Source organism: Podarcis gaigeae, assembly GCF_964106915.1.
Source record: "Podarcis gaigeae genome assembly, chromosome: Z".
Taxonomy (NCBI): Eukaryota; Metazoa; Chordata; class Lepidosauria; order Squamata; family Lacertidae; genus Podarcis; species Podarcis gaigeae.
This window is the reverse complement of record NC_139691.1, coordinates 12,905,379-12,932,258: the sequence shown is the minus strand read 5'-3', so window position 1 is coordinate 12,932,258 and position 26,880 is coordinate 12,905,379. Positions and strand designations below refer to the sequence as shown.

The following is a 26,880-nucleotide window of genomic DNA, read 5'->3' as shown; positions in this document are numbered from 1 at the left end:
ACCATTGATTTCTACTAGCCACGAAGGCTATGCTGTTTCTCGATGGTCAGAGACAGTAAATGCTTCTGAATAAAAAGGTAAAGGTAAAGGACCCCTGGACAGTTAAGTCCAGCTAAAGGGGACTATGGGGTTGTGGCGCTCACCTCACTTTCAGGCCAAGGAAGCCGGCGTTTGTCCACAGACAGCTTTCCGTGTCATGTGACCAGCAGGACTAAACCGCTTCTGGTGCAACAGAACACCGTGCTGGAAATCAGAGCATATGGAAATGCTGTTTACCTTCCCAGCGCAGCGGTATACCTATTTATCTACTCGCACTGGTGTGCTTTTGAACTGCTAGGTTGGCAAAAGCTGGGACAGAGCAACGGGAGCTCACCCCGTCGCGGGGATTTGAATTGCCAACCTTCTGATCAGCAACCTTCTGCATACCAGTTGCTGGAAGCCACATGAGGGGCGAGTGCTTCTAGCAGGGCTCTTGTTATCTTATTAAGGATGGAACATTCCTTCAATCCAGTGCAAGTCCTACTGCTACATTTAATTTAAAAAACATTTTTAATATTCATATTGGGTTATCCTTGATACAGACAGCTTAAAATAAATGATATGTATCTGTATTGTGCATTAATAAACAAATACCTACCTCCCCCCTCTCCAATATTCCCTCACCAACTCCCCTTCCCCCCCTTCTCCTGTCAAACTTTCAGGAGCTGCCTGCAAATAGTGTCCTGCTCATCTATCTGTCAGCCACTGGCGTGTTTCCTTCAGGTCGTTCGGATAGTGAAGGTACAAATAAAGGAATGCTCCCTGTCATGAGCAGGGCCTGAATTCTCTTTATGATCCACAATCTGATGGGGGAAGCCTCCAAATGCTTTTTCTCTTGGAGAATAAGCTGTGGGCTGGCATTGCCTTTGCTGGGTATGGCTGCCCAACAGGAAGTGGTGTTTGGATTTTCTTCTCATGTCTACCTTTGTGCCACACCTTAAGATTTTTCAGGTGTTGGAAGCATTAGCACCCAGTTCAGGTGCTTTACTGGGCTGAAAGATCTTCTTTGTGTGGTGAAGAAGTGGGGTGTACGGACCCCTATGCCATGCACACTACGTGATGCCCAGCAGATGTGTATCCCATACGTCTCCATTAGTTTCTCTCTCACCTTTTTCTCCAAGGAGCTCAAGGTGGTTGACATGGTTCTCCCTCTCATCATTTTATCCTCACAACAAGCCTGTGAGGTAGGTTAACCTTAGTGGGGATTTGAGCCCTGGCCTCCCAGGTCCTAGTCTGACAAACATTCTAGCCACTACACTACACTGGTTCTCCTTTCATGCCCCAGGGAGAAAAGAGTGGACAGCAAAGACATTTTTCAGCCTGAGGGCCACATTCCCTTCTTTGAGGGCTTCGAGGGGCCACATGCTACTGGTGGGTGGAACAATGATTGTGATTTTTTACCTTTGTTCAGTAGGCCGGTTTCTATGTACAAACAATACACACAAACACCCAGCCTCCATCCACACAAGCAAGAGGCATTATCAGGGTTTAAGGACACATTCCAGCCAGCCAAAACCATTCACAGTGTGAAGTAGAGCCAGTGAGGGTTATGGCCTGGAGAGAGGGAGAAAGTCTTAAGGGCCAGATAAAGAGCCCTGGAGGGTTTCCCACCTCTGCTGTCCAACCAGGTCTTAAAAGTGTTACGAGGCTCCACACGGAACACATCACAGTACTGGGGAGTGGCGTGTGCCTGATCTTCACTACATGAAGATGATAACCAGCCTTGTAAGTGTTTGGTAAATGGTGCCTCCTGAATGCTTCTGGGGCTCATTGTCCCTTTTATTTAAAAAACAAAACAAAACAGTATGAACACAAAGCCGTATTGATAGCACTCAAGTGCAGCCAAAGGATGACTGCTGGGGGAGGCAGGGGGCGTGCTGTAGAGATGGTGGATATTTCCTCACAATTCAAGCCCTTGTCATGACTTTGGTAATTTCCCTCCACCCCACCTATCCGACCCGGAAGAATATTGGGATGCAGCTGCCGTCTGTGCTTTGTTTGTTTTGTTTTTTAAGACAACTCCCCACCCCCCTCAAAAAATACAATCATGAAGATGATCCATTCCAAAAATTGGCTGAAGCTGAATGAATGGATCATACAAAGTGAAAGAATTTGGTTCTCATGGTACCATGTTTGCATTCAACAACAACAAAAATTCCTCCTAGTAGATGTTGTATTATATCTGATCCATTCACTTAAAAGACTTGCATTCCTTTATAAAATGCATGCTTGTTTCATCTTTCCTTGCATGATTCATAAACCTTTCCAGATACTTATATTTAAAAAACCCACAAAAACACCTGTAACAAAAAGTTTACAGGGTCTTTTTTGCTGTGTACTTTGGTGCCAAATCTTTGTCCTCTCGCTTGACTGTGGTTTTTGTGGGTGGGTGGGTCTTATGCCTGCTGCATGAGCTTTTGTTGTTCCCAACATACGGTAGGACAAATGTCCATCTCCACCCTTTGTAGAGCTTCCTAGATTTTCTGTCAATGCTTCTGGCTCAAAGTGGGAGGTGAGCCTTGGGGACCATCTGTGCAAAATGTCAACCTCCTCCATTCTGCCCCAGAGATGACATTAATGCAGCTGGGACTCTAGAAGGGAAAGAGAGCTGGCCTGACTAAGTCATTGACATGGGAGAAAAGCAGAAGGGGTAAAAATAATTAGGGATAATTTGAGGAAGGGTAAATTGATAGCTGGTAAGAATAGGTTTGTCTTCTGTAATTGAACAGAGTTTGAAGAATGGACCTGCCTCTTGAGGCACCACAAGGCAGATAATCTTAGAGCGCTTGAACCATGAGAGGATGGAGTATCAGACAAAGAGAAAGGGAGGATAGGTCTAAGGAAAAAGAGAAGGAGGATAGGCTCTGCCTCACCCATGAAACTGCCCTGTAATCTTCTGAGCTCAGTAAGGCAAAGTTGCAATGGCAATATTCCTGATACTTGCTTTTGCACAACAAATTATTATTTTTTAATCAATGTTTACTTTTGTTAGCTGCTTTGGTCTTTCCCTGTGAAGGTAAAACTGGTTATTAATCAGCAAGTGAAATTTGGGAAGTAAATGAAGAACCAGGATTGTTGTCTCAGCCCTTCCAATTGTACCCATGTACAAAAGTCAGCCGAAGATAATCCTTGTCAGTCCATGTGGCCAACACAGACCAATGCGGCATTGCTGAATTCAGCCTTGTAATGATAATTTTAAAAATATTGGACTTGCACATAGCTACCTGCAGTCCACATGATTGGTTTTCTGAGCTGAACGTACTGGGAAGGGCAAACAGTATCACTTGTTCCCTAGAATGTTACAGCTTCAGGAGCATGGAAAGCAGCATTTGAGGGAGGCACCATCTGCATTGTATCTTTAAAGCAGTACCATACCACTTTAATAACTCATGGCTTCCCCCCAAGCATCTTGGGAGCTGCAATTTATTAAAGGTTGTGAGACTTGCTAGGAGACCCCCCCCCCTATTCTTCGCACACAACTTCCATTCCCAGAGTACCCCAGGTAGAGGGAACTGTTAAACCACTCTGGGAATGGTAGCTTTGTGAGGGGAATAGGGGGGGTCTCCTAACAAGTCTCACCACCTTAACAAATGGCAGTTCCCAGAATCCTTTGGGGGACCCCTGAGTGTTTAAAGTGGTTTGATGCTGCTTTAAATGTATAGTGCAGATGGAGCCTGATTCTAAAGTCTGCATTTGACACCTGTCAAGTTTGCTATGTGAAATGAGTAACTGCATCTCCAGGAGAAGGAGTAAAATCTTAGGGCCAAACTAGACATATTATAATGTCTCCACTGGGAAGAGATGGTTAAGCGCAAAGACCATTTGGAAAATCCCATTGTCTTGTGGAAAATGCTTGAATTCCCACTAGGCAGTTGTGAAGCTGATAGTGAAGCATGTTGTGTGAGTGGCTGTTGCCCAGAGTTGGCTCAAAAAACAGCTTTTCCTTTTTTAAGCTTCCCTTGGCATTCTCCCATCAGCGTTCGTTCTTGTTCTCTCTCTCTCTCTCTCTCTCTCTCTCTCTCTCTGTCTGTCTGTCTCTGTCTCTCTCTCTCTCTCTCTCACTATGCTGGTGGCTGGTATCCACAGCAAATCTGGAAAGGTTCTTCCTGACCTACTAAGGTGGAAGGATGGATTTCTAGTTCTTGGTTGTATTGATTTTGATTGTGGTGTGTGGGTTTAAACATGGTGTATATTGATCCTTCCTGTATATATGTGAAATAAACACGGTTTTAGTTAGAGAGGTCTCTAATGAAAAGGGCACAATACTTTTGGCCCTACACAATCTAAAACAGGGATAGTCAGCTGGCAGCCCTCAATTCCACCTATGGCAGCTGTACCAAATTCTAATCAAGATCATAGTAAGTTATATTGGGACAAAGTGAATCTGTGTTGTGTTTTGAATTCATAGGCTAAAATGAATCAAAAGCTAAAGGACATCTTGTATTGTCAAGATGGGGGGCAGACATTGGCCAAGTGAACTTCCATACCCATAATCCATTAGTAATCTGCAAGCTCTCCCAGATTCTCCTTTTTCGCCCAAATGGGGGCTGCTGTCCATATTCCGTGTTTGTTTCATTGCCAATACCTCGCTGTGTAGCTGCTGTTCATTCTGGCCTCCTGTTTGCATTTTCTGCAGGTCCCTATGATTTTGGGGGTGTCCTGACAAACAGCAACCGGGACATCATAAATGGGGATGGCATCCACAAGCGGAACCAGTCGTACAAAGAGATGCACTGGTGAGTACCATGTACCTGGAAGAGCAGGTGGCAGGAGCCCTCAGCCCTTGGAATTTAGTTACAGGACTTTTGCTGCCACATGGTTTCAGCATTTGCACTGGTTTCTTCCAACTGGGATTTTGAGGCTGATGCTTCTCCCACAACTCATACACATTTCCTATAAAGCCCTAACCTCAAGGGCAGGGCTGGGGGGTATTTTTCAACCTGCGTGCCACATTCCTTCAATAGTAACATTTTCGGGTGGCTGCATGCTGGTGGTGAGTGGACCCAAAGGCAGTAGGGTGAGCAGTGGAGGTGACACCTTCGTGCTGTAGGCACACACGTACATCTCTCCATCCAGGCAAGCAACAAGCATTATCTAGCAGCTCTTCTTATGTTCTTGTGACCATGAACTCAGGCCTCTCTGTTTAAACTGGTGGGTGGAGGGTTCTGTTTAGGTTTGCTTAGTTTCCCTTAAGCGCTTTTATAAATAAGTACAGTAAATGGAAGGTTGTGATGGGGGCCAGGGAGACCCCTGGAATGATGTTATGTTACTAAGGAAGCAACAATCTCTTCCCAGGTTCCAAGTGTACTTTTGAACCATTTCTGTTCTCTCTTTTAGTCTACACCCTGGTGATCTCTATCCTTTCACGAGGAAGCCTCTGTTTATCATAGTGGACTCCTCTAACAGCGTTGCCTACAAGGTAACAACTTTTCTCCATCATCATCACCATCATTATTTATTTATATGCCTCCTTTCCGTAGTTAAGGTGTGCTCTAGATGGCTTACAACCCCAGAAAATTCACATAATTTGCTCTTGTAGGTACAAAAATGCAACCAAATTTAAAATCTTAAATGATAAAAAATGAAAACCTCTCAGTAAGTATACAGTAAAATTTAACAATTGTTACGTAGATCATAAGATCTGAGAATAAAAACCAAGCAATGTAATCCCAATAACAGGTAAAAATAATGTATGTCAGAATTAAATCTTAATAATAATAATAATAATTTTTTATTTATACCCCGCCCTCCCCAGCCAAGGCCGGGCTCAGAGCGGCTTACAAGCAATAATAAAAACAAGATGAACGATTACAACTTAAAAACAAAAATAAAATACAACATTAAAATAATGGAACATTAAAATATTAAAATGTAGCCTCATCGCAGGAGGAGAAGGAAAAGAAAAAAGAAAGAGAGGGAGGGAATCAAATTGGCTCCAAGCCAAAGGCCAGGCGGAACAACTCTGTCTTACAGGCCCTGCGGAAAGAAATCAGATCCTGCAGGGCCCTGGTCTCATGAGGCAGAGCGTTCCACCAGGCCGGAGCCAGAGTTGAAAAGGCCCTGGCTCTGGTTGAAGCCAATCTAACTTCCTTAGGGCCTGGGACCACTAGGGTGTTGCTATTTATGGACCTTGAGGCTCTCCATGGGGCATACTGGGAGAGGCGGTTCCGTAGGTACGAGGGTCCTAGACCGTGAAGGGCTTTAAAGGTCAAAAGCAGCACCTTAAATCTGACCCTGTACTCCACCGGGAGCCAGTGCAGCTTGAAAAGCACTGGGTGAATATGCTCCCATGGCAGAGACCCCGTGAGGAGCCTCGCTGCAGCATTCTGTACCCGCTGGAGTTTCTGGGACAGCTTCAAGGGCAGCCCCGCATAGAGCAAATTACAGTAGTCAAGCCTGGAGATGACCGTCGCATGGATCACTGTGGCCAGGTCGGGGCCGGAAAGGTAAGGGAAATCTTGACTCCAGTATTAACGCCTAAGCAACACCCCCCATGCCAATAGTTTCTAGACATACTGGACAGCAGGACTTACTGGCCTCACAGGTCAGATAGTCTCTGGCCTCTCCAGCACCAGCTGCTTTTGCAGCTGGAATCAGGGTGCTGCCCCCACCCCACCCCACCCCAGCCCAGCAAAGCAGGGAGGAGGCTCTTGCAAGACTCACAGATAAGATGATTTTTAAGATGTCTGTGTTTTGAGTGCTTCTAAAGTCAGCCCCTCTCCCTACACCAAAGTATTTTTTTAATGCATTTTACGTGTGCCATTTGTTGTAAATAGAACATTCTTGTAATATGTATACACAAAATTTTAAAAAACATAATGCCTTGGTAGTAGTAACTGACTTTTATAAAACACTAAAATGCCCTTTGTGAAACAGTGAAATACCCAACACATTTGGGATTTGGTACTGAGCTTACTTCTGAGATTTAAAGCACAATTGCAACTGGCTTTTTTAGAGAAGAAGAAGAAGAAGAAGAGGAGTTTGGATTTGATATCCCGCCTTTCACTCCCTTTAAGGAGTCTCAAAGCGGCTAACATTCTCCTTTCCCTTCCTCCCCCACAACAAACACTCTGTGAGGTGAGTGGGGCTGAGAGACTTCACAGAAGTGTGACTGGCCCAAGGTCACCCAGCAGCTTCATGTGGAGGAGCGGAGACTCGAACCCGGTTCTCCAGATTACAAGACTACCGCTCTTAACCACTACACCACACTGGCTCTCTAAGGTGGTGTGATGTGTTAACCCATGGATAACGGCAGCCCCTTTGGAGAGACATAGCCATGTTAATGTGCCAGCAGCTGTGCTGTAACTTCCTTCCTTCCTTGTTTTGACTATTTCAGTTGTATTTTGCTCTTGCTAATTCTAGTTACCTTATTGCACATAATATACAGTGGTGCCCCGCAAGACGAATGCCTCGCAAGACGAAAAACCCGCTAGACAAAAGGGTTTTCTGTTTTGGAGGCGCTTCGCAAAACGAATTTCCCTATGGGCTTGCTTCGCAAGAAGAAAGCCCATAGGGAAATCTCCGGAGACCTCTTTTAAATGCTAGCGGTGGGGAGCAAAGCCTTTCCCCCCCCCTCCGGCCTTCAGAAGAGGTCCAGGAAGGCTGGCGGGGGCCGAAAGGCTTTGCTCCCCACCCCCAGCATTTTAAAAGCAGTCCGGGATAGCAGGGAAGTGCTTCCCACTATCCCGGATGGCTTTTGAAGGCAGGCGGGGGGGAGCAAAGACTTTTGCCCCCCGCTCACCTTCAGAAGAGGTCCTGGACCTCTTCTGAAGGTGGGCGGGGGGCAAAAGTCTTTGCTCCCCCCCGCCTGCCTTCAAAAGCCGTCCGGAGGCTTTTAAATCGCCCCGGGACAGTCCCGGGGCGATTTAAAAGCCCCCGGGAAGGCAGGCAGGGGGGACAAAGACTTTTGCCCCCCGCCCGCCTTCGGAAGAGGTCCTGGACCTCTTCTGAAGGCCGGTGGGGGGCAAAAGTCTTTGCTCCCCCCTGCCTGCCTTCCCGGGAGAGCGGAGAAACGCAGCGCTGCGTTTCTCCGCTCTCCCGGGAAGGCAGGCGGGGGGGAAGCAAAGACTTTCGCCCCCCGCCGGCCTTCAGAAGAGGTCGGGGGACAGACTGTCCCCGGACCTGGTCTGAAGGCGGTTTCCATAGGAACGCATTAATTGATTTTTAATGCATTCCTATGGGAAACCGTGCTTTGCAAGACGAAAAACTCGCAAGACGAAAAGACTTGTGGAACGAATTAATTTCATCTTGCGAGGCACCACTGTATGTATATATATGAGTGTCTGTATCGCATGCCCTGGGTAGAGTAGCACAGAGCTCTGTGCTTAATCATCACTTTGACATTGAGAGGGAGAGAAGGGGGGTGACTATTACTCTGATTAGACCCAGCTGCTCTTTAATATGTTAACAAGCTTAGTAGGAATTAACTTAATGAATTTTAGTGGAATTGACACATTTGGAAGAGCACTTGCTGTCTTTACAGGCTGAGTCCTGGATAGAAACTAGAAGGATGCTTTCCTTCCTTTTCCTTGCCTAAATTTCCAACTTCCCCCAGCATCTCTTTTCCACCACGTATTAGAAAATACTCATTTGGCTGGAAAAACTGAGCAGCCATCCGCCTCAAAAAAACATTTGCTTTGTCTCATTAGCTGTTGCATACAGAAAGTTAAATTTCATGTTGGGTTGTCCACATGACATCCCCTAGTGTTCTGCAAAGACTTCTGTTACTTATTCAGAACATTTGTAGTCCACTCTTCTGCCAAAAAGGCTCCCACAGTGGCTTACGGACAAAAACATGACACACAAGGGGGAAGTGAAAGGGAAGTGAAAGAGGTGGGGCATTAAACTCAGGCATTAATTCTTAATGTTGACATCCTCCTGTCTCTTGAGACATTGGAGGAGTTCGCCTTTGAGGGTGAAGTCAAGCTGTTGGAAGGTTACAGTATCTGCTGTGGCTGTAGAGACTGAGACGGGAGAGACATGTTTTGTTGCATCTGGAGCAGATAAAGGCGTCCAGTTGTGCTGCTGCAGATGTGCCATGGCTCCTTTTTTTATCTCTGTGCTTCTCCCAGTGGTCATTCCTCCTCTGGTCACTGCTAGGGATACACAACTTGACTTTCTCAACTGATTCCCACTCCGAGGGGTTGATGTTGCCAGTCTTCATGTCTCATTTGCAGACCTCTTTGAAATGCAGATTTGGTCTGCCAATAGGCCTAGTGCCTGAAACCAGCTCCCGATAGAGCACGTTCTTGGGGATCCTGCCATCTTCCATTCTGTGGACATGGCCAAAGCAGCATAGATGTCTGAGACAGGAGTGTGAACATGCTGGGAATGTGGATTTGGGAGAGCATGTCTTTGTTTGAAACTTTGTCCTCCCATGTGATAACCAAAGTCTTTCTGACACAGCACATGTGGAAGGCGTTGAGGTGTTGCTCCTGGTGGATGTAAGTTGCCCATGTCTCAAAACTATGTGCAATCCCTTCCACCCAATTCAGTTCTTGCCTTGTTATCCTTAGACTCAAGTTTAAATAATAACTTTAAATACGGAGACTTAGTATTTTTTTCTATTATCAGCAGCCCGATTAACAGTAGCTGACAATACTGGAAACCTATTGAAATCCCCATTGTAATCTCGGTAAATAATATTTGGAAAATGGCTCTGTCGGGACACCTTACTCGTCATAGAAGGGTAATTAAAGGCATTTCAAAGATAGACACTTTTGGCGAGACTTGACTTCCATTCTTTTCCTTTATAAATGAGACAGAAGATACTTTTATTCCACACACAAAACAAGAATCTCTGTGGAGAGGATACTTGAATGGACAGTGTATAACTAAACGTATTGCCTGTGTACTGTGTACTGCCTATGAAACTTAATAAGAAGGTACCACTGGACAAAGTTACTGTATTTATATGCTGTTCTTGTATTTACGTGAAAACTAATAAAAATATTTGGATATTTTTAAAAAAGAGGGAAGTGTTCACAAATTTCAGGTATGACTGTTCTGGTGGTGTTGATTCAAGGCCACACTTTCTGCTTTGTACTATGGGCCCTTTTTGACTAGAGACGGATCTTGCTCGCCACCAGGGAGTAATCCAGGTTGCAAGCAGCACTGTGGTAGTTCTGAGTGACACAAACACAATTTAGTTTTGATCACCTGGTGACAGTCAAGTCCCTCTGGTGCCAGTGGCCTAACCTTGGGTGTCTCCAGAACACCCTGTGTTTAGCCATGGCAGAGAAGAACATGTTTGTGATGCAGAGGCATAGACATATTGCTAGGGAATTTTACCTTTATACTGAACATCCCACTCTTTCTTTTGTATGGGGCTCCCAGTAGCCCTCCTCTTCAACCAACTGATCAGGTTTACCTTTCCAGTAGCTTCCTATTGCTATATGTGTTCTCAAACCAAACTGCTGAGATCTCTCTCTTTCTCTCGCTCCTCTTCCAGAATTTCACAAACTTATTCGGACAACCACTGGTGTGCCTACTTTCACCAACAGCATATCCAAAAGCGTTGCAAGGTATGAAGGTGTTTTTCCTCTGTAACAGGAGTTGAGGTGTTGCATTGTGTTCCTGTATTTTACAGCAACAACAAAAGTCAGTGGAAAGGGGGTAGTAGCTTCCCAGCTTAAAAAACTGCAATGACACCTCCCCATCTCCCCACCCTCATTTGATCCCCTGAACCACAGTGAGCAGTTCTTTCTCTTTTTTTGCAAGAACAGGGCATTTGTCGTCTGGAAGTTTACAATAAATATTTCACTAACGTACTTTTTGAGCCTTGAAATTGGCTGCCTGCAAGCAAACGTGTCCTGGATGTTTGGTGAAACTCTGGTGCTTAGTCCTGTTGTTGCTGTTGCATTGTTCATTCCACTGCTGGGTAAACAAAAAGCTCTTAGCCTGGTGCCTAGGGATTGATAAGAATGGCACCAGGCATGAGTCTGGGGAGAGCATTCCGCAGGTGGTACTACTGAAAAGTGTTGCCAGCCTCCTCACTTCTCTCAGATGCTCAGGTGGGGCACATAGAAAAGGACTGAAGACTGCAGGGACTGGGCTGGTTTGTATGAGGAGAGGCAGTCCCTGAATTATTGTGCTCCTGAGCCTTGTAGGGCTTTAAAGGTCAAGGTGCAATCAGGCTCTTTATTTTCTTGGGGGATAGGCCAGAGGGTTGAGCACTTTCTTTGCATGCACAAAGTTCCAGATTCAATCCCTGGCATCTCTAGGTATGGCTGGGAGAGACTCCAGCCTGACACCCTAGACAGCTGCTGCCAGTCAATGTCTACAGTACCAATCTGGATGGACCCGGGGTCTGTGTAAGGACCCCTCTGCGGTATACATTTACAGCAGTAGTATACTGCTTCAAACAATCACAGTTCCCCCCCCCCCAGAGAATCCTGGGAACTGTAGTTTGTTATGGGTGCTAGGAGATTCCTATTCATGTCACAAATCTACAATTCCTAGAATTATTGTTTTTATTTATTATATTGGTTAGTCACTTTTCACAAAATAAATAAAGTGAGTTCCCTGGGAAGAATAATTGATTGTTAAACCACACTGAGAAGTGTATCTCTGTGAGGGGAATAAATCTAACGACTTTAAACACCCTAAGAAACTGCAGTTCCCAAGATGCTTTGGGGGAAGCCATGATTGTTTATACTGGTATGATACCGATTTAAATATATAGTGCAAATAGAGCATACGACAGCTCCTTTTCTCCTTAACGTCCGCTGTCCTTTTGCTTCATGCAGATAAAATGTGGGGCAGGGGGGTGGTATTATCTCCTCTTCCTTTGCAGCGGTAACTGTGGTGGGCACTCTCTCTTAGGGTTTCTTCCTTGCCTGGACTAACGTTAACGGAAGTCTTTTTGGAGTGCCTTGTAATCTAATTAGGGAGCGAAATATTTGACCAATTCGAAAGCTCTCTATTAACTTTCCAACCCATTTTTCCAGTCCCCATAACTGTAAGTGGTTCTCTGGTGTGTCGCTCTCTGAGAGAGCAGCCCCTTTACTGCTACTGGTTCCCAGCATGAAGTCCAGTCTGGTGACATAATTTGTGACACAGGAAGGTGGTGGTCAGCAGTGAATGCATGAAAGGAGCTGGAGACTTCACCCTTTGGCCTTGTTGAGGTAAGTTCTATTATGTGCCAAGAGGTTTTGAGTAAAAATAAATAAATATTGTTCCTGTGAAAAGAACATTAATGAGGCTGAGTACACATCATACATTTTTTTAAAACCAACAACAACATTAAATCTCCCCCCCCCCCCAAAAGAAACCTGGGAACTGTAGTTCGTTGTGGGTACTTGAAATTGTAGCCCCTGGATTCTTTTTCTTTCTTTTTTTCCCAGAGAAGGGTGTGCTTTAAATGTATAATATGTACATAGCCTCAGTCAAAGGAATGATGAAAATAATAGAACTTACCCTTTTTCAAGCAGAAAACACCTACCAACTGGTGAATGTCTCCAGCGGGAGAGGGGAGGAAGATCGTATCTTGTTTAGTGTAATGTTCCTGCTGATCAAAACCTTAAATCTCTCTTTTTTCTCATTTTACTTAGTTGTACAAATTTGAAACAGAGCTAAGAGCTAGTCAAGTTTGAAGGATCAGCTTTCATTCTGGTGAATAATTGGGATGGTGATTGCTGGCAAAATAATTCTTCATATGTGTGTTTTGGGGATTGGGTTGGGGATAGTTTTTTTCAAGGTATTGTGCTTCCTCTCCCCACTGGGGTAATAGTGCCTCTTTGTATTGGATGATGCTTTGGAGAAACGTTTTGCATTGGGTAACAGATAATCAAATAATACAGCTATCAGTGGGTACATCATAATTAGGAAACACTCCTTGATCGCCACAGCCAGGGTGTCTGCAGTGCTCAGTAGGCTAGAATAGAAATGGGGAACCATTTTGCAGCCCAAGGACCACATTCCCTTCTGAGAAATCTTCTAGGGTCCATATGCCAGTGGTGGGCAGGGCTACAAATGTAAACCTTTACCTTTGTACAGCAGAACATTTTCCTCGCATCCTCACACACGGCCCTTCTTTTTCCTCCATCCATACAAGCAAAAGGTGGTCTCAGAAATCAAGGGCATATTCCAGCAAGGCATATTGAGATGCGAAGCAGGGTCACTGAGGGTTGTGACTTAGGGAGATTTCCCTAAGCCAGGTATATTTGGCTCTTGGGCCTAAGGTTCCATATCTTTGGATAGACAGATTTCTGCTGGTATCTTACAGAATGATAGTTCACATCATAGAATGGCTTTTGGTCCCCCCACCCCCCTTCCATTTGTCAACAGTCGAAGCCTGAACACCTTTCGGCAGTGTAAAATCTACCTTGAAATAAATCTGAGGGTTGTAGCCAATCCTACTCAGATTAGGTAAATTGAAATTTATGAGCATCGTTAATTTAGGCATGTTCATTTCAGTGGGTCTTCTCTGAGTACAACTTCTTTTGATACAACCTTGGATTTATAGGGAACCTCTTAGACCCTTGACATAAATTTGCTGCTCCTCAGTGCTAAGCAAAGTTTGTGAGACTTGGATAGGAGGGCATCTTTGGTGCATTTATAATAGTGCCTCCCTATTTATGTGTCATGGTAGATGGTTGCTAACAGTGGGCAACCACCTCTCCTGTTTCATATGCTAAGTGCATTTTGTGTTCATTTCCTTCCAGATCAGTCTCAGCGAGGCAGCCTCTTCACCTTCTTCCTGAACAATCCTTTAATGGCATTCCTATTTGTCTCTGGATTATCAAGCATGCGCAAAGGATTGTGGGACAAGTGTCATGATTACCTTCGCAAAATCAACCGGGATATTGCACAATTGCTGACTCATTCCCGTTCCATAGGTATGTACTGTAGGTATGCTTAGACCAAGGGAACCATGCAGCTGAAAATGAACAAAAATGATGAGTTTGTTATTTTTACTATAAAGGTCCTATTCAGAGTAGACAGATTGATGTTAATGAGTCTGACTAGCATTAGATGCAACTCAGAGTCTCCTTTCCACTCCAGAAATTTAAAAAATAACTTTCTGAATTCAGCTTTTCTTTAAGAGCTGCCTTCTTACTTTCTGCAGATCAGGCCTTTCTCCAGTTTTTTGGAGACGAATTCCTTCGCTTACTTCTAACAAGATTCATCTTTTGCTCAGCTACCATGAGGATGCACAAAATCTTCCGGGTATTTATCTATTATTTATTTTATTAAAAAATCATAGTGCTTGAAAATCTCAAAGCAGCATTGAACTCTTCCCTTCTTGTTGTCAAAACAGCTCTTTGATAGATGCTGACTGTGGATTGTATCCAACCAAGCTCTACTTTGAGTAGACCCAGTGAAATCAAAGCAGCCGTCAAGTTTTTAGCAACATTAGGCCCAGTCCTGTAGGAATGCTCTCCCTAAGGAGGCTCAGCAGGCACCTTCTATTTTAACCTTTCAAAATTTGCCATAAACCTTTCTATGCCACCAAGCACAGACAATTAAGAAAACATCTATGATAGTTATGCTGATTATTATATTAAATGTTTACACAGCTTTCTTCATACGTGTGTGTGTGTGTGTGTGTGTGTGTGTGTTTAAAAAAAAAGGTAAAATTTAAAATCACAGATCATCAGCATAAATATATATTGTTTGTTCCTCTCTTCCTCCCAAAGGAGCTCGGGGGTAGCAAACAATAAAACAATAAAAACACCTTTAAAACAATTCCAGATACAAACTGGAAAAGAATCTCTACTTAAAAGGCTTCTTGGAAGAAGGAGGTCTTCAGTAGAAGCTGAAAAGAGGACCACTTAGATATTTTTCATGAAATTGCAATGATTACTGTACTGGATAATTGAAATTCTATTTTTTCTCTCCTCCTCTTCCCCGCTTCCTATAGCAGGAAACTAGAAATTATCCAGAATCCTACCCCCAGTTGCCAAGGGACGAAACTGTGGAGAATCCACACCTCCAAAAGCATATTTTGGAGTTGGCTTCCATGCTGGATGTTCGAAATGTGTTCCTGGAAACCACGCTTGATGATTATTAAAATGGAAATACACATTCTGGCTTTCTTACTGCAATGGGGTGTTTCCCAGCCACAGATTTTTGAAATGGTGCAGTTTTCTAATGTGAAGATCCACAAAAGGAATTTACTTGATTTTTATTTTTAAACTTAATGATTATTTTTTTAAACAAATGGAATGGCTGTGGGCACGGCTGTTCCATTCTGTATGGGGTCAATTTTATAAACTAATCCCTCCTGCATCTTTTTAAAAAAATTAAAGACTTAAAGGAATCCCTTGGGTTTAAAATTTTGGTTTGTGGTGGTTGAAAACCAGCGACACATCATAAATGAGCCTAAGTATTTAGGGAAAAAATGCTATTGGTCACTTTTCGCCCTTGTATGTGGAAATTCTTTATTTTTGTACGATTTTTAAAAATTTGGAAGCAAAAACAAAACACAAACAAACCAAGAAGAAGACCTCTTCTGTCCCCAAAGATTCTGGATTTGAAATGTGAAACATGGGATCACTCATTGCAAAGCAGCAATAGCAATAATAAAAAGTCTTTCAAAACAAGATATGTATGGCCAACTCAAGAAGGAGCATCACTTTTGAAGGGATCGCAGAAAATGTAGTGTTCCCTACTCCCATAAATCCCCTTATCCAGATGTTAAAGCTATGTTGCATGTTGATTAAGAATGCAGGACTTTTACCCCATCTCAGCCTGTGAAGGAATCGCCTCCTGACATAGGAATCACATCAAGAGACTGGCCCCCATCTCTTTATTGGACCACCCTCCGTGCCTCTTGCAGAGCCATGACGATCTTCCTGCCCTGGGAGGAAGGTCAGAACCAGTCAGTTTTTGGGTTCTGAAACCTCAGAAGGAGACAATCTGCCTTCCTCCGCCACACAATGAAGTATCATTCCTCAGCTTCTGCCCAGAGACTTGTATCTAGGGATGGAAAATGCCAGCCTCTCTCTCTGCACATGAACACATGGCAAGGAACTGCTTCAAACTACCACTGCCACACTTGGACTGTGAATAAACCCTTAACCTGTTTGTGGTGTTCCCCAGATCCAAGAGAGCCACTTTTCCTACCCCCCACTCCTACCCAGTCTTTTGTGATTTGACAACACAAGTTGATGCTGTGTAGTGGGGGAAAGATCACTGCCTTGCCTCTGTGGCTGAGCTGCTCAAAATAAAACCTTGTTTATAGTTGTGGGAAAGGCACGTCCCTCCCCTCACTGCCTGTGTAAAACATGAATCTTCCCTGGCATAGCTGTGTTTAGATGAGAAGGTGTGGGGGAACATACTGACTTTTCATTTGAGCCCTTAAGTATTTATTCTGTCTACAGCAGGTGCAGGGGACCTTTAGCCCACCAGGTGTTGCTGGATACAACTCCCATCAGCCTTGGCAAGCATATGGCCTTTGGCCAAGGATGATGAGAGTTGTAGTCCAGCAGCAATCTAGAGGGCCAATCTACAGGAATCTGAAGGCTGCTGCCAGAGGGTTTTTGCTGGGGTGTCAAGGGGAGGGGAGCAATGCAAGGGAAGCTAAACTGCCTGAAGGCAGCCTGTCTGTTTTCAACATATGTTAGGAAGATACTAGTATATAATTATAATTAAATAGGAATGCTGCAGCAGAAGGAAAGGGTTGCTGGGGAAGGGTGCTGCTCTCAAATTGTCCTCAGCACCCAGCTTTTTAAGGCAAGTTGTGGCTCAAGAGGTCTACCCCCACTCCTATACAACCTTCCTAGAAAAGACCTCAGTGGGGTTTTTTTGCCCACCAAGGAATATGTTCATCTTTGAGTACAGCAACAGGCTTTGAAAGACTTAGAATGTAAAGAACACATTCCGTTTCATTTGAAAATGGATAGGAAGTCCTGGCAAAATTACACAGCATAGGCTTGTGTGTTAAGTGTCTTCCAGATGGTCCTGGAAGGGCTGCTGATAAAGACTCCTTTGGTGGTCATCTTGCAAATGGGGGTGTGTTGTGGGGAGTTGTTGGCCAGTACATTCAGGATTAACCCACCAAACACAGCACACATTTCAGGCTTTATTTTTTTAAGCTTATTGAGCATTTTCTGTAATTCTGCAGTTGTGGGGTATCTTTGAGTTGTCAAATAGGAAAAACAAGAGTTTTGTTGTTGCAGCTTGGGTTTCATGGAGGCCAAGGAGAGAACAATGGAGTAAGTGTTTCTTTCATCTTTTTCTTCCTGAATCTGTTTTGTCCGCATAAAATATTGCTTCCTTCGTATCTCTTCCAGCAGGCTGCCATGTACGCCGCTGCCCAAAGTATGATGCAATAGCCAACAAGCTGGGCACAACAGCAGAACTGAGATGCATTCCAGACTCTGAGAAGGCAATGCTTGGGAGGTGTAGCGACAGGTGCCTTAGGTCGGGCAAAAAAAGTGCAATGGGGCATGGGCAAGTAGATACAGAGTTTTTGCAGAGATGTTCTTCTCTTCCCTGCTCCCCAGTGAGCTTGCTTCTAAAATGCCTTCACTTTTGACAGGCAATTGGAAAGAACAGTTTAATTGCCAAGTTGTTTCCATCAAGTTAGGTTTGGTAACTGGCACTGCTGCATTTTTTCCCTGGGGTGCTCCCATTTTCCTGATTTTTTAAAAAGTAAAATAACAACAGTGTAGGTAAAAGGTGTTTGTTATATGTATTATATGCACAGTCTGCTAGCTTGTGGAGGGTGCTTCTTGTAAATTTTGTGTGTGTGTGTGTGTGTGTGTGTGTGTGTGATAGCTTGAGAACCATGTGAATACGGATTTTTTTAAAAAAAATATCTAAGCATTAGGTGCTGAGCAGCATTTGTTCTATTGCAAGAGAGCACCGTTGCTCAAGACGGTGGTTTCATGGGTCCATAATTCAGAAGCATAGTTTCAGCAATGTGAATTACTTATTGGAGGACTTCACTGTCCAAAAACAGATTAGGGACTTGTGTAGGCCTTAAACTCGGGACAAGTATTTCACCTAATTCTTACTGAACTGTGACCTTGTAATGTTTGCAAACCAAAGGTTTGTGATGATGGACACACACTGACGTCCCTGAAACATTCTGGTGCCAATACGTCTCCCTGTACCGCCGATGTACCTCTGAGCAGTCTTTAAATGGCAAATGGTCCTTAGGGGAAATTTACTAAGAATATGGAACACTTGTGTTCATTTTGGAAGCCAAGGTTTCCATCAAGGAGATCCTTCCTTTTCAAGGTCCAAAGGTTTCTCTGGTCACCTGTGGTGATCATACGTCAGTTTCCACAGTTGGCTCTGACTTACCTTACTCCATGTTGCCTCATTTTAGCTGAAATAGCTTGTGTCCACAAGCTTGGAAATAAGATTTCTGTTTTAGAGTTTGCATTTTGTATTCTGTTCAAGTTTTGCTTTAACTGTAGATTTAGGTTAAAACTGGATCCCAGCCATACATAGTCCAGCATAACAGATATGCAAAGTTCAAATAATTAAAGGACTATATTTCTAAAAGCAAATAAGGACAGATATTACAATTTTGTTTTAAGAATATCCAGTCTACCACATTGATGTAATCTTATCTTGATATTTTCTACTGCAGCTTCTTTTCTGTAACAAGCCTGATGGTTTGCCTGCAAAGATCTGCAGGCTTGATATAGAATCAAACCAAATTAAGAGTTGAGGAAAGTATTTTCTGGCCCTGTTACGTATAGGACAATCAAATGAATAGTGAGGGACACCCTTCACTGTACCAACTACACAAATACAGGATATTCCTATCATTGTGGCCACAAGGATGTGGCAAGGAATGTTTGCTGAAATCGTAGGCAGGCAACCATTCTCCATTTCCATTCCACATATTGCTCAAGGAAATGCTCAAGTGATCATTTGGTACTATTTGGGCTGATCTCCACATCAAGCAAAGGGAAGAAATCTGCTGGATGAAGACATTATCCATTTTTGAAATTATGCTACTAGCTTTAAATTTAGAAAAATATGATGGAGAGATACTGAAAGACCTTACCAGATGAATTGGTCTTTGTATCCAGATCCCCCCTTTCATATATTCTACAAAAGTACTACATTCTATTTGAACGGCTTCTTTTTTTAAAAAAAAACAACCAACATACTTAGATTTAAGTGGATAAGTAAGTCTGGCATTGTAGTTTATGTTTCTAGCTGAAATTGGGTAAAGAAAAGTTGGCTTCTCTAATGCCTACATAAGGCACAGGTTGTAAACAGGAACATATTGTCTCAGTTTTGCTTGTACAATCGACTCTCAACTTATGTAGAGATTATGTTGCGGGTATAGCACACAAAGCCAAAATCATGTATAGTAAAAAAACAAAAAAACCCCACACAACCCATTCCTCCTGTACCTCCAAATGCCATCCCAAGGCCACCTGTACTCTCCCAAGGCTTCTGAAAACTCTCCCTGCCCCTCTGACCACTCTCTCAAGGTGAGTGCAATGGCAGGTGGGATTGCCAACATATTTTCCCCCAAACACCTGCCCCCTTTATAATTTATTTTTGGGGTTTTTTGGCCAAGTGCTTAAAACTCTGTGTGAGTCAACTGTTTATTATGTTGGTGCAGTCAGCTATAAAATCCAGAAAGACAAATCAAGGCAGTGAAAATGCTTTGTCAGAGATGGGGAAGGTGTGGGAATCCAGTTGTTGTTGTTGTTGGGCTCCAACTTCCATCAGCCCCAGCCAACCTGGCCAGTGATCATCTGAAGGGCCAAATGATCACAGTCAATAGTTTCAAGGATTTAAAAGACTATGGAGACTATCTGCTGATTTTCAATATGGGCCAATGCATTAGCTGTTTTTGAGCCAGCATTGTTGGGTTGAAGTTTCCAGCAACACCTTGTCTAGGAGGAGCATGTTCTCAGTACATGGCACAGCTCTTTATGAATATGAAGTATAGAATCAGTATTACATAAACCACCAGTATTACCCCCCATGGTGTGTTTGTAGATACACATAAATACACCACAGAGCAAAAAATATAGGTAGTTCATGTAATACTAAACAAGTCCTGATACTGGAGAGGCGAAACAGTACTGTTGGCCAAAGCAGAGATGTAAGAATGAAGAGTCTAGTAATAAGTCTTCCTTATCCTGCAGCCTAAGTCTTGGCACTTCTTGATATCTCTCTGACTCTCCTTGATGACATTGCTCTGCATGTGCAGAGCCCACCCTGCATAGGCATAGCCAAGGGGGGCAGTGAGGGGCAGCTGCCTGCCAATCACTAACAAGAAAAATACATATCTGCCCCCCCAAAAAAAAATCCTGCTACGCCCATGCAACCCTACTTTCAAATATGCAAACCTGACTAGCACCTGTTACATAGATTTTTTGCCTCCAGTGCGGTAGAAGCCTTTGGTCAAGTGAGCTTTTCCTTCAACATAGATTGATATTGTGGTAATACTTCACAGATTTGAACCCAAGAAAAAGGGAAGCTCTCTTGCCTTCTTCCTTTAGCGGTTCTGGTGGAAAGTGAGCAGTAGGTTTTAGAGTTTGTTGGGGCTTCAAGCACTTAACTGTATTGTTCTGAATATATTACAGCACTGCTATATGCTGGCATGGCAATAATAAATTAGCTCTGGTTGAGACCCTTAAAGCCATAACTTGCTTTTTGCAGTGTATTTTAGTAATGGTTTCCAAATAGAAAAACTGCTCTTTTGTGAGTGTGGAGAGAAATGATATTTTGATCTGAAATGGCTGCTTGGACACGTCTTGGAGACTAGAAAGGCAAAAGGAAAAGCTGAGAGTAGTCTTGAATTTAGGTGGATCTCCAAAAATAGAAATTGATGTTCATGTCCCCCTGTGAACTTGCTTTGAATCCAGGTTGTTGTCTTATGCTTAGTGGAAGGGGGGGAGGATTAGGGATTGGACAAGACTTCCTGCTGTGTTAGGGTTTGATTCCCTTTTTCATTTAATGAGCTTCACATTTAAAAAAAAAATGTAGGCACTTCCAAAGCATACTCTCTTGTGCATACTGTTTCAAAGTCTGCTTTTTCCTCTTAGATCTTTTCATCATATAATACTCAGTGGTCTTGCCACATAAATTTCTGCAGCTGGGTGAACCCTTGTATTGTAATTCGATCACCAGACACAGGCAGCCTTTCTGTGTTGCATCTCCTGCAGTCCCATCGTCCAGAGAGGAGTGGAGGGCATTCAGTTAATAGAACGGCTCCGAGGCATTTCAAGTCTTTTGCCTCCTCTTCCAGAGTGAAGGACCATCTCACCCTCCATTCCTGCCCTGTCAGGTTCCTTTTCTTTTGGAGGTATTGGGACTGGTAAAAGAGTTACTGTCTCTTTGAGAACTCAGTTGCAGAGGGAATTCTAGGAAATGGGGGAGGGGTGGACTACAACGGGGACCCACCATTTTTGTTTGTTTTGTTGCTTCTGCCAATTGTGACAGAAATGAAATCCCTTAAAGGGCCCCTAAAGAGGGTGGCGCTGTGGTCTAAACCACAGAGCCTAGGACTTGCCGATCAGAAGGTTGGCAGTTCGAATCCCCGCAATGGGGTGAGCTCCCATTGCTCGGTCCCTGCTCCTGCCAACCTAGCAGTTTGAAAGCGCGTCAAAATGCAAGTAGATAAATAGGTACCGCTCCGGCGGGAAGGTAAACGGCGTTTCTGTGCACTGCTCTGGTTCGCTAGAAGCGGCTTAGTCATGCTGGCCACGTGACCCGGAAGCTGTACGCTGGCTTCCTCGGCCAATAAAGCGAGATGAGGGCCTCAACCCCTGAGTCGTCCGCAACTCGAGCTAACAGTCAGGGGTCCCTTTACCTTTTAATGAGCTGCCCAAACCATCTCTTGATGGTGTTATACAGTGGCACCTCAGGTTAAGAACTTAATTCGTTCCGGAGGTCTGTTCTTAACCTAAAGCACCACTTCAGCTAATGGGGCCTCCTACTGAGGCCGCACAATTCTGTTCTCATCCTGAAGCAAAGTTCTTAACCCGAGGTACTGTTTCTGGGTTAGCAGAGTCTGTAACCTGAAGCGTCTGTAACCCGAGGTACCACTGTATAAGTCGTTTCGGTCTGGAGAAAAACTTCTGCAGGGCCTGTTGGGCTCCTCACACAGTAACAGAGGGGGGAAATCAGGCAAGTAAATGCTGGATATGCAGGCCCAGTACTTGCCAGTACATCCCCACTCCTCAGGACTTAATGCAAAGTGGCCCTTTCTCTCCACAGACTTCCTGGCTAGTCCAAAATACCCACTCTCCCCTCCTCCACTTCCTACATGTCTTCCCAGAAATGGCTGCCTTTATCGTTGAATCTCTCTGGATTTTGGGCAGGGCTTGAGGTTTGTCTCCTTACACTCTTCTGGGACAGAAGGAGCCTGGGATGGGCTGTGTCTGGATCCACAGTGACATTTGCTGTCTGAAGATTTCTGAATTAACATATCTTCCTGAAGATTTTACATTCACTTCCTGCTTTAGCATCTTCTCTCTCTCCCCTTTCCTCTCTAATCCCAGCTTATTACATTTGTGTTAATAAAAGTATTGTTACTTTATTATTATTGCCAGTGTCCATCTAGTCCAAAGGCTACTGCATTACTGGCGGTGGGGGAGGTGGGATGCTGAGGCTCACTGGCAGTCCCTTGACCGTTTGCAAAGCTATTGCTGATAGCAAAATCTCTACAATGAAGGATGAGGCTAAGTGCTCTGGACACCCAAACTGGACCGACTTGTGACCACAGCATGCAATCAACTTAAGTGGTTATTGCTGTTGGTGTTGCTGAATATGCTAGTGGTTCAGGAAACTTCAAGGTACAGATCATTGATCATTTAACTCTAATCAGTTTTAAATCTTCCACTTGCTGATCATCTTATCTATCAGACAAAGTTAATTTTCAGCCTTGCCTTGTCATCCTCTGGAATACAAATCTCTACACTTCCTGTGTTAATGATAATCCTGTACGAATGCTTTGAGAATAAGGCTGACTTTCATTCACTCTTTCTGCTCTGCTGTGCTAGCACCCAATGATATGTAAATGTAATGCACTAAGGTACCCGTTTAATCTTATTTGTTAGAATAGTTCTCGCATCTAAAGTGGGTCATCTTCGTTTTCTTACAAGTGTGACCTATCCAGCACTTCACTCTGAAGTTTCAGAAACAAAGTTTGTCCTGGAATCTGTGTGGTTTCTCCTTTAGAATCTATTTTGTATTTAGCCATGTCTAAAGTTTCAGTCTATGCTTCCTTGGAAGCAAATTCCAATGAAACAGTAGAGCATATGCAAGAAGTAAATGTGAGATATACACTACAGTAAGTAGAAAATATGCATCTGCTGCCAAGTGAGAAGCTCCCAGCATTCAGTGTGCAGGCCCTTTTATCGTTGTTGTTAAGCCATGCTTAAGCTGGGCAGCAGAAGCAGAACATGGACTAACCTTCTGTTGCTTCCTTAGAATTGCTCATATCTAGGCCAGGATCAGCTAAGCTGTGATCCTTCACACATTGCTGGACTCCCGTCTTCCATCACTCCTGACCATTGGCTATGCTGCCTGTGGCTGATGGGAGTTTGAGTCCAACAAGATCTGGAGGGCCAGAAGAAGTTAGCCCCCCCCCCACTATGCCATAGCCTAAAGCACAACAACCAACTCTCCTTCCTCCACCTTCTTGTCCTGTTGGGCTGCCAAATGAGGATGAGTAAAGGGATAAGGAGATAATTAAAAACAATAAACATTCAACTGCTTCCTCTAAGAATAGAGCACATTTTTGCATTTCTCTGGAAAAACTGAAAATTACTTAGGAGGAAGTGTGCCTTTTAGGTAAATGCATCTGTAATCAGCAGGCTGGTTTTAAGCTAGGAACTGCTTACTATTTCAGTTTTTTCTGGCTGAGCTGACAGTGATGAACAAGCAACAGTTGGACATCTTGTAATGATGCTACAAGCAACAATTCCTTGAACAATGCATTGAAATTAGATGTCAGATTCTATCTTTATTTTTTTTAACTGGTGGCTTTTGAATTTTAAATACCACTAAGGCCTGATTACTGATTCTATTGTGGATCTTTAAGCCTCCGATTTCTGTGTCATTTTTGCATGTTGATGCATCTTTTGTTTGCTTATGTGTGCCTTGTAAGCTTCTAGATCTGCAGATGCTCGGTTTGACTATAGAAAAATGGTAGTATGTTCTCTGCTATGGTGATTCTGCTCATCTTTTGCTCATGCAGGCATGTTTTGGATAATGCAGCAGGAAGCCTATGTACAATAGATTAAGAATAGCACTGAACCCTGCCGCACAACTGAAGGAAAGGATTAAACTAATATGCATCAGCAAGCTTTTTTAAAAATAAAATAAAATATTGGACAACACCAACAGCTTTTAAATTGGGAAGGGCTATGAATACACAGAAATCAAGTTTCAGACTCCAGTGCTAGTCTTAGTGAGATTGGATCCCTGCTGAAACATTAAATTGAAGTCAAGCGATGTGGTGTAACATTTTACCTAGAATGGCACATTCCCCACATTGCTAACAAACTTGCAATTAAAAAACACACCAAATAAATAAGCTTGTATTAGAAAATAACATGCCTACTTTTTTCTTTTTTAAAAACAACAACACTTCATTTGGGAACTAATAACATGACTTCTTAATGGTAAAAACAAGATAAATTTTTTATCTGTGGCAAATGCTTGTCTGTGGTTGAAATGTTTATTGAACTGTGATGCCAGTTGTAGGGAATATACAGCTGTATCTCTTAGAATCCCTTTCTCAAAGGGATTGAAGCACAAGCGTTTTACATGTACCTAACCTGTTCTCAGTGCTGCTAGTTCATAGTGCATGTGATGATACTGTAGGGGAACCCCTGTAACGGTTCACAAAGCCACTGTTACATTTATTACATAACCACGTCTTTGGTGCCAGTCTATCTATGTTATGACTTGAGATTTTTACAACATTCCTGATCTGACCAGTGTGATGTGATGCTTTTGTTTTCTGATGCTGAGAAGATCAGGGGTCATTCTTGTTTACAAGGTTCTAAATGGCTCCCCTCCCCCTTTGCCAAGAGTTAACACACCATTGCACACACCCCATCAGTGTGGAAACCCAATCTTTTTCTTTCTCTTTCCTTTCTCTCTCTCTCCCTTTTCTCGTACAAAGCTTGTGTGTCTAATGCATCTGAATTACCAAGCCATACGCCCAACCATGGATGTTTTCCTTTCTTGTCCCATCTGACATTTCTCTGTTGCCTGATATTTATAATCCGTGCTGTGGTTTGTACAGATGTGTTTTCCCAAGGGTTCAATGAAAGCTATCTCCGCAAGATAGTAACAGCTGGGCTTGTGGCAACCTTTTGTAAATTTGGCGTGTCTGCCATTCCCTTCTGTTTACTGCTTTTGGGAAGACAATTCCACTAAATAAAATTTGCAATCTAACACTGTGACTCTCTACAGACCTAACATAACATCAAGGGAACAAAATACTGTAAAAAAAATGCTTTTTATGTTGTGTTTAAGTAACAAGGATATGACATTTCTGGGGTTTTGCTGTCAGTGTATTTAAGGCTTTCACGTTGGTTAATGTTTGCTTGAAATGTGAGTACACTCATCGGTTGTGAATTATTGTACATGAATTTTGTATCTGAGACCCACTCAAATTATATGTACTACCAATATACAATAAACATATTTGCTTAAAAGTGTGCATTTCAGCCTTCAGGAATAGGTGGGATACACATTTAAATGAATGAAACTCACATTACTGTTTATCATTATAATTCTCAACCACATTGATGAATAATAATGTTATTTTCAATCATCTTTAAGAGCAGGAAGGCCCTCTTATACAGCCACTCTTCCAGTTTTCATGAAAATCTCATTACATTCTGACTTTAAAGGAAAAAAATATAAGAGCCCTGCTGGATCAAACGCAAAGCCTACATAGTCTAGCATTCTGTTCTCACAGTGGCTAACAAGATGCCTATGGAAGATCCAAAACAGGACATATGAACTAAAACTCTCTCCTCCTGTTCCCCAGAAACTGCTTTTGGGGGGCATACTACCAATATATAGTAATTACGGCTATTTAAAATCAAGGCAGTTAATTCTTTTGAAAAATAGTTAGGAAATGCCAGGCTTGGTGGATTTTTTTAAAGCCTTGGATTAGAGACCGAAGAACCCACCTGCATTAGCAGTACATTGCGCTATTTTTTCTTCCTGTGATGTCACACACCGGTCAATGACAGCAGATATCTTAAATTTGGTTCTAGAAATGAAAATAGCCTGGAATTTTCTACCGAGAAGTAGGCTAAACATGAAACTATATGAGGGAAGCAATCCAAAAGGCTTTTGGGGTGGGGTCAACACCTCCCCACCCTCTACCAGCAGAAATGCATTTTCTTCTTGCTTGGCCATCTTGGGACCAGAGTCACATTTCATTCCCGGCCCTGCCGGCTGCGGCTGATGGGCTTTGGAGTTGAGCAACACTTGGAGGGCCCAATGTTCCTGCCACCCTGGGGTAGACAACAGCTGACCCCCTCAAATGCCCCCATGTCCCGGGACATCGCGAATTAACAGATCCGGGAATGTCCCGCTTTCACTTAGCCGGCAAGGAGACGGAGAGCTGCCGCCGCTTTCAAAGTGCGCGGGCAAATGCCGCTGCCCTGCCCTTGCCTAGCGCGGCGGAAGAGCTTCAATGCTGCAGCTTCCTCGGGGGAGGGGGGCGGACCTTTCAACAAGGGGCCGGGCTCGAAGCTGCGCTCTTGGCCGGCGATGAGCAGCGCCCCGTTGCGGGCGGAGTCCGGCGCGCCAGTGGCGTAGCGTGGGGGGTGCAAGGGGGGCCGGCCGCACCGGGCGCAACTTGGGGGGGGCGCGCTTGCTGCCTCCGGAGTCGCCGAGGAGCCGCTGCCTGCATTGCCGCCCTGGCTGCTTCAGCCG

General features: G+C 43.7%; 1 protein-coding gene across 7 annotated transcripts in view; it reads left to right on the top strand.

Annotated features, from left to right (window-relative positions):
• SCAI (suppressor of cancer cell invasion) overlaps positions 1–25,643 on the top strand; it is a 90,296-nt gene extending 64,653 nt beyond the window's left edge. For 5 of the 7 annotated variants that reach the window (XM_083721179.1, XM_083721180.1, XM_083721177.1 and 2 more), the window contains 7 exons: positions 702–780; positions 4,676–4,775; positions 5,377–5,458; positions 10,490–10,562; positions 13,704–13,877; positions 14,108–14,208; positions 14,903–25,643. In XM_083721179.1, coding sequence (XP_083577305.1) covers positions 702–780; positions 4,676–4,775; positions 5,377–5,458; positions 10,490–10,562; positions 13,704–13,877; positions 14,108–14,208; positions 14,903–15,052 — 759 coding nt within the window. In that variant the 3' untranslated portion in view covers positions 15,053–25,643. Of the gene's footprint in view, positions 1–701; positions 781–4,675; positions 4,776–5,376; positions 5,459–10,489; positions 10,563–11,987; positions 12,165–13,703; positions 13,878–14,107; positions 14,209–14,902 lie in introns of all 7 variants that reach the window. The other 2 variants (XR_014559936.1, XR_014559937.1) reach the window with 1 other exon arrangement.
• The last annotated feature ends 1,237 nt before the right edge of the window (positions 25,644–26,880 follow it).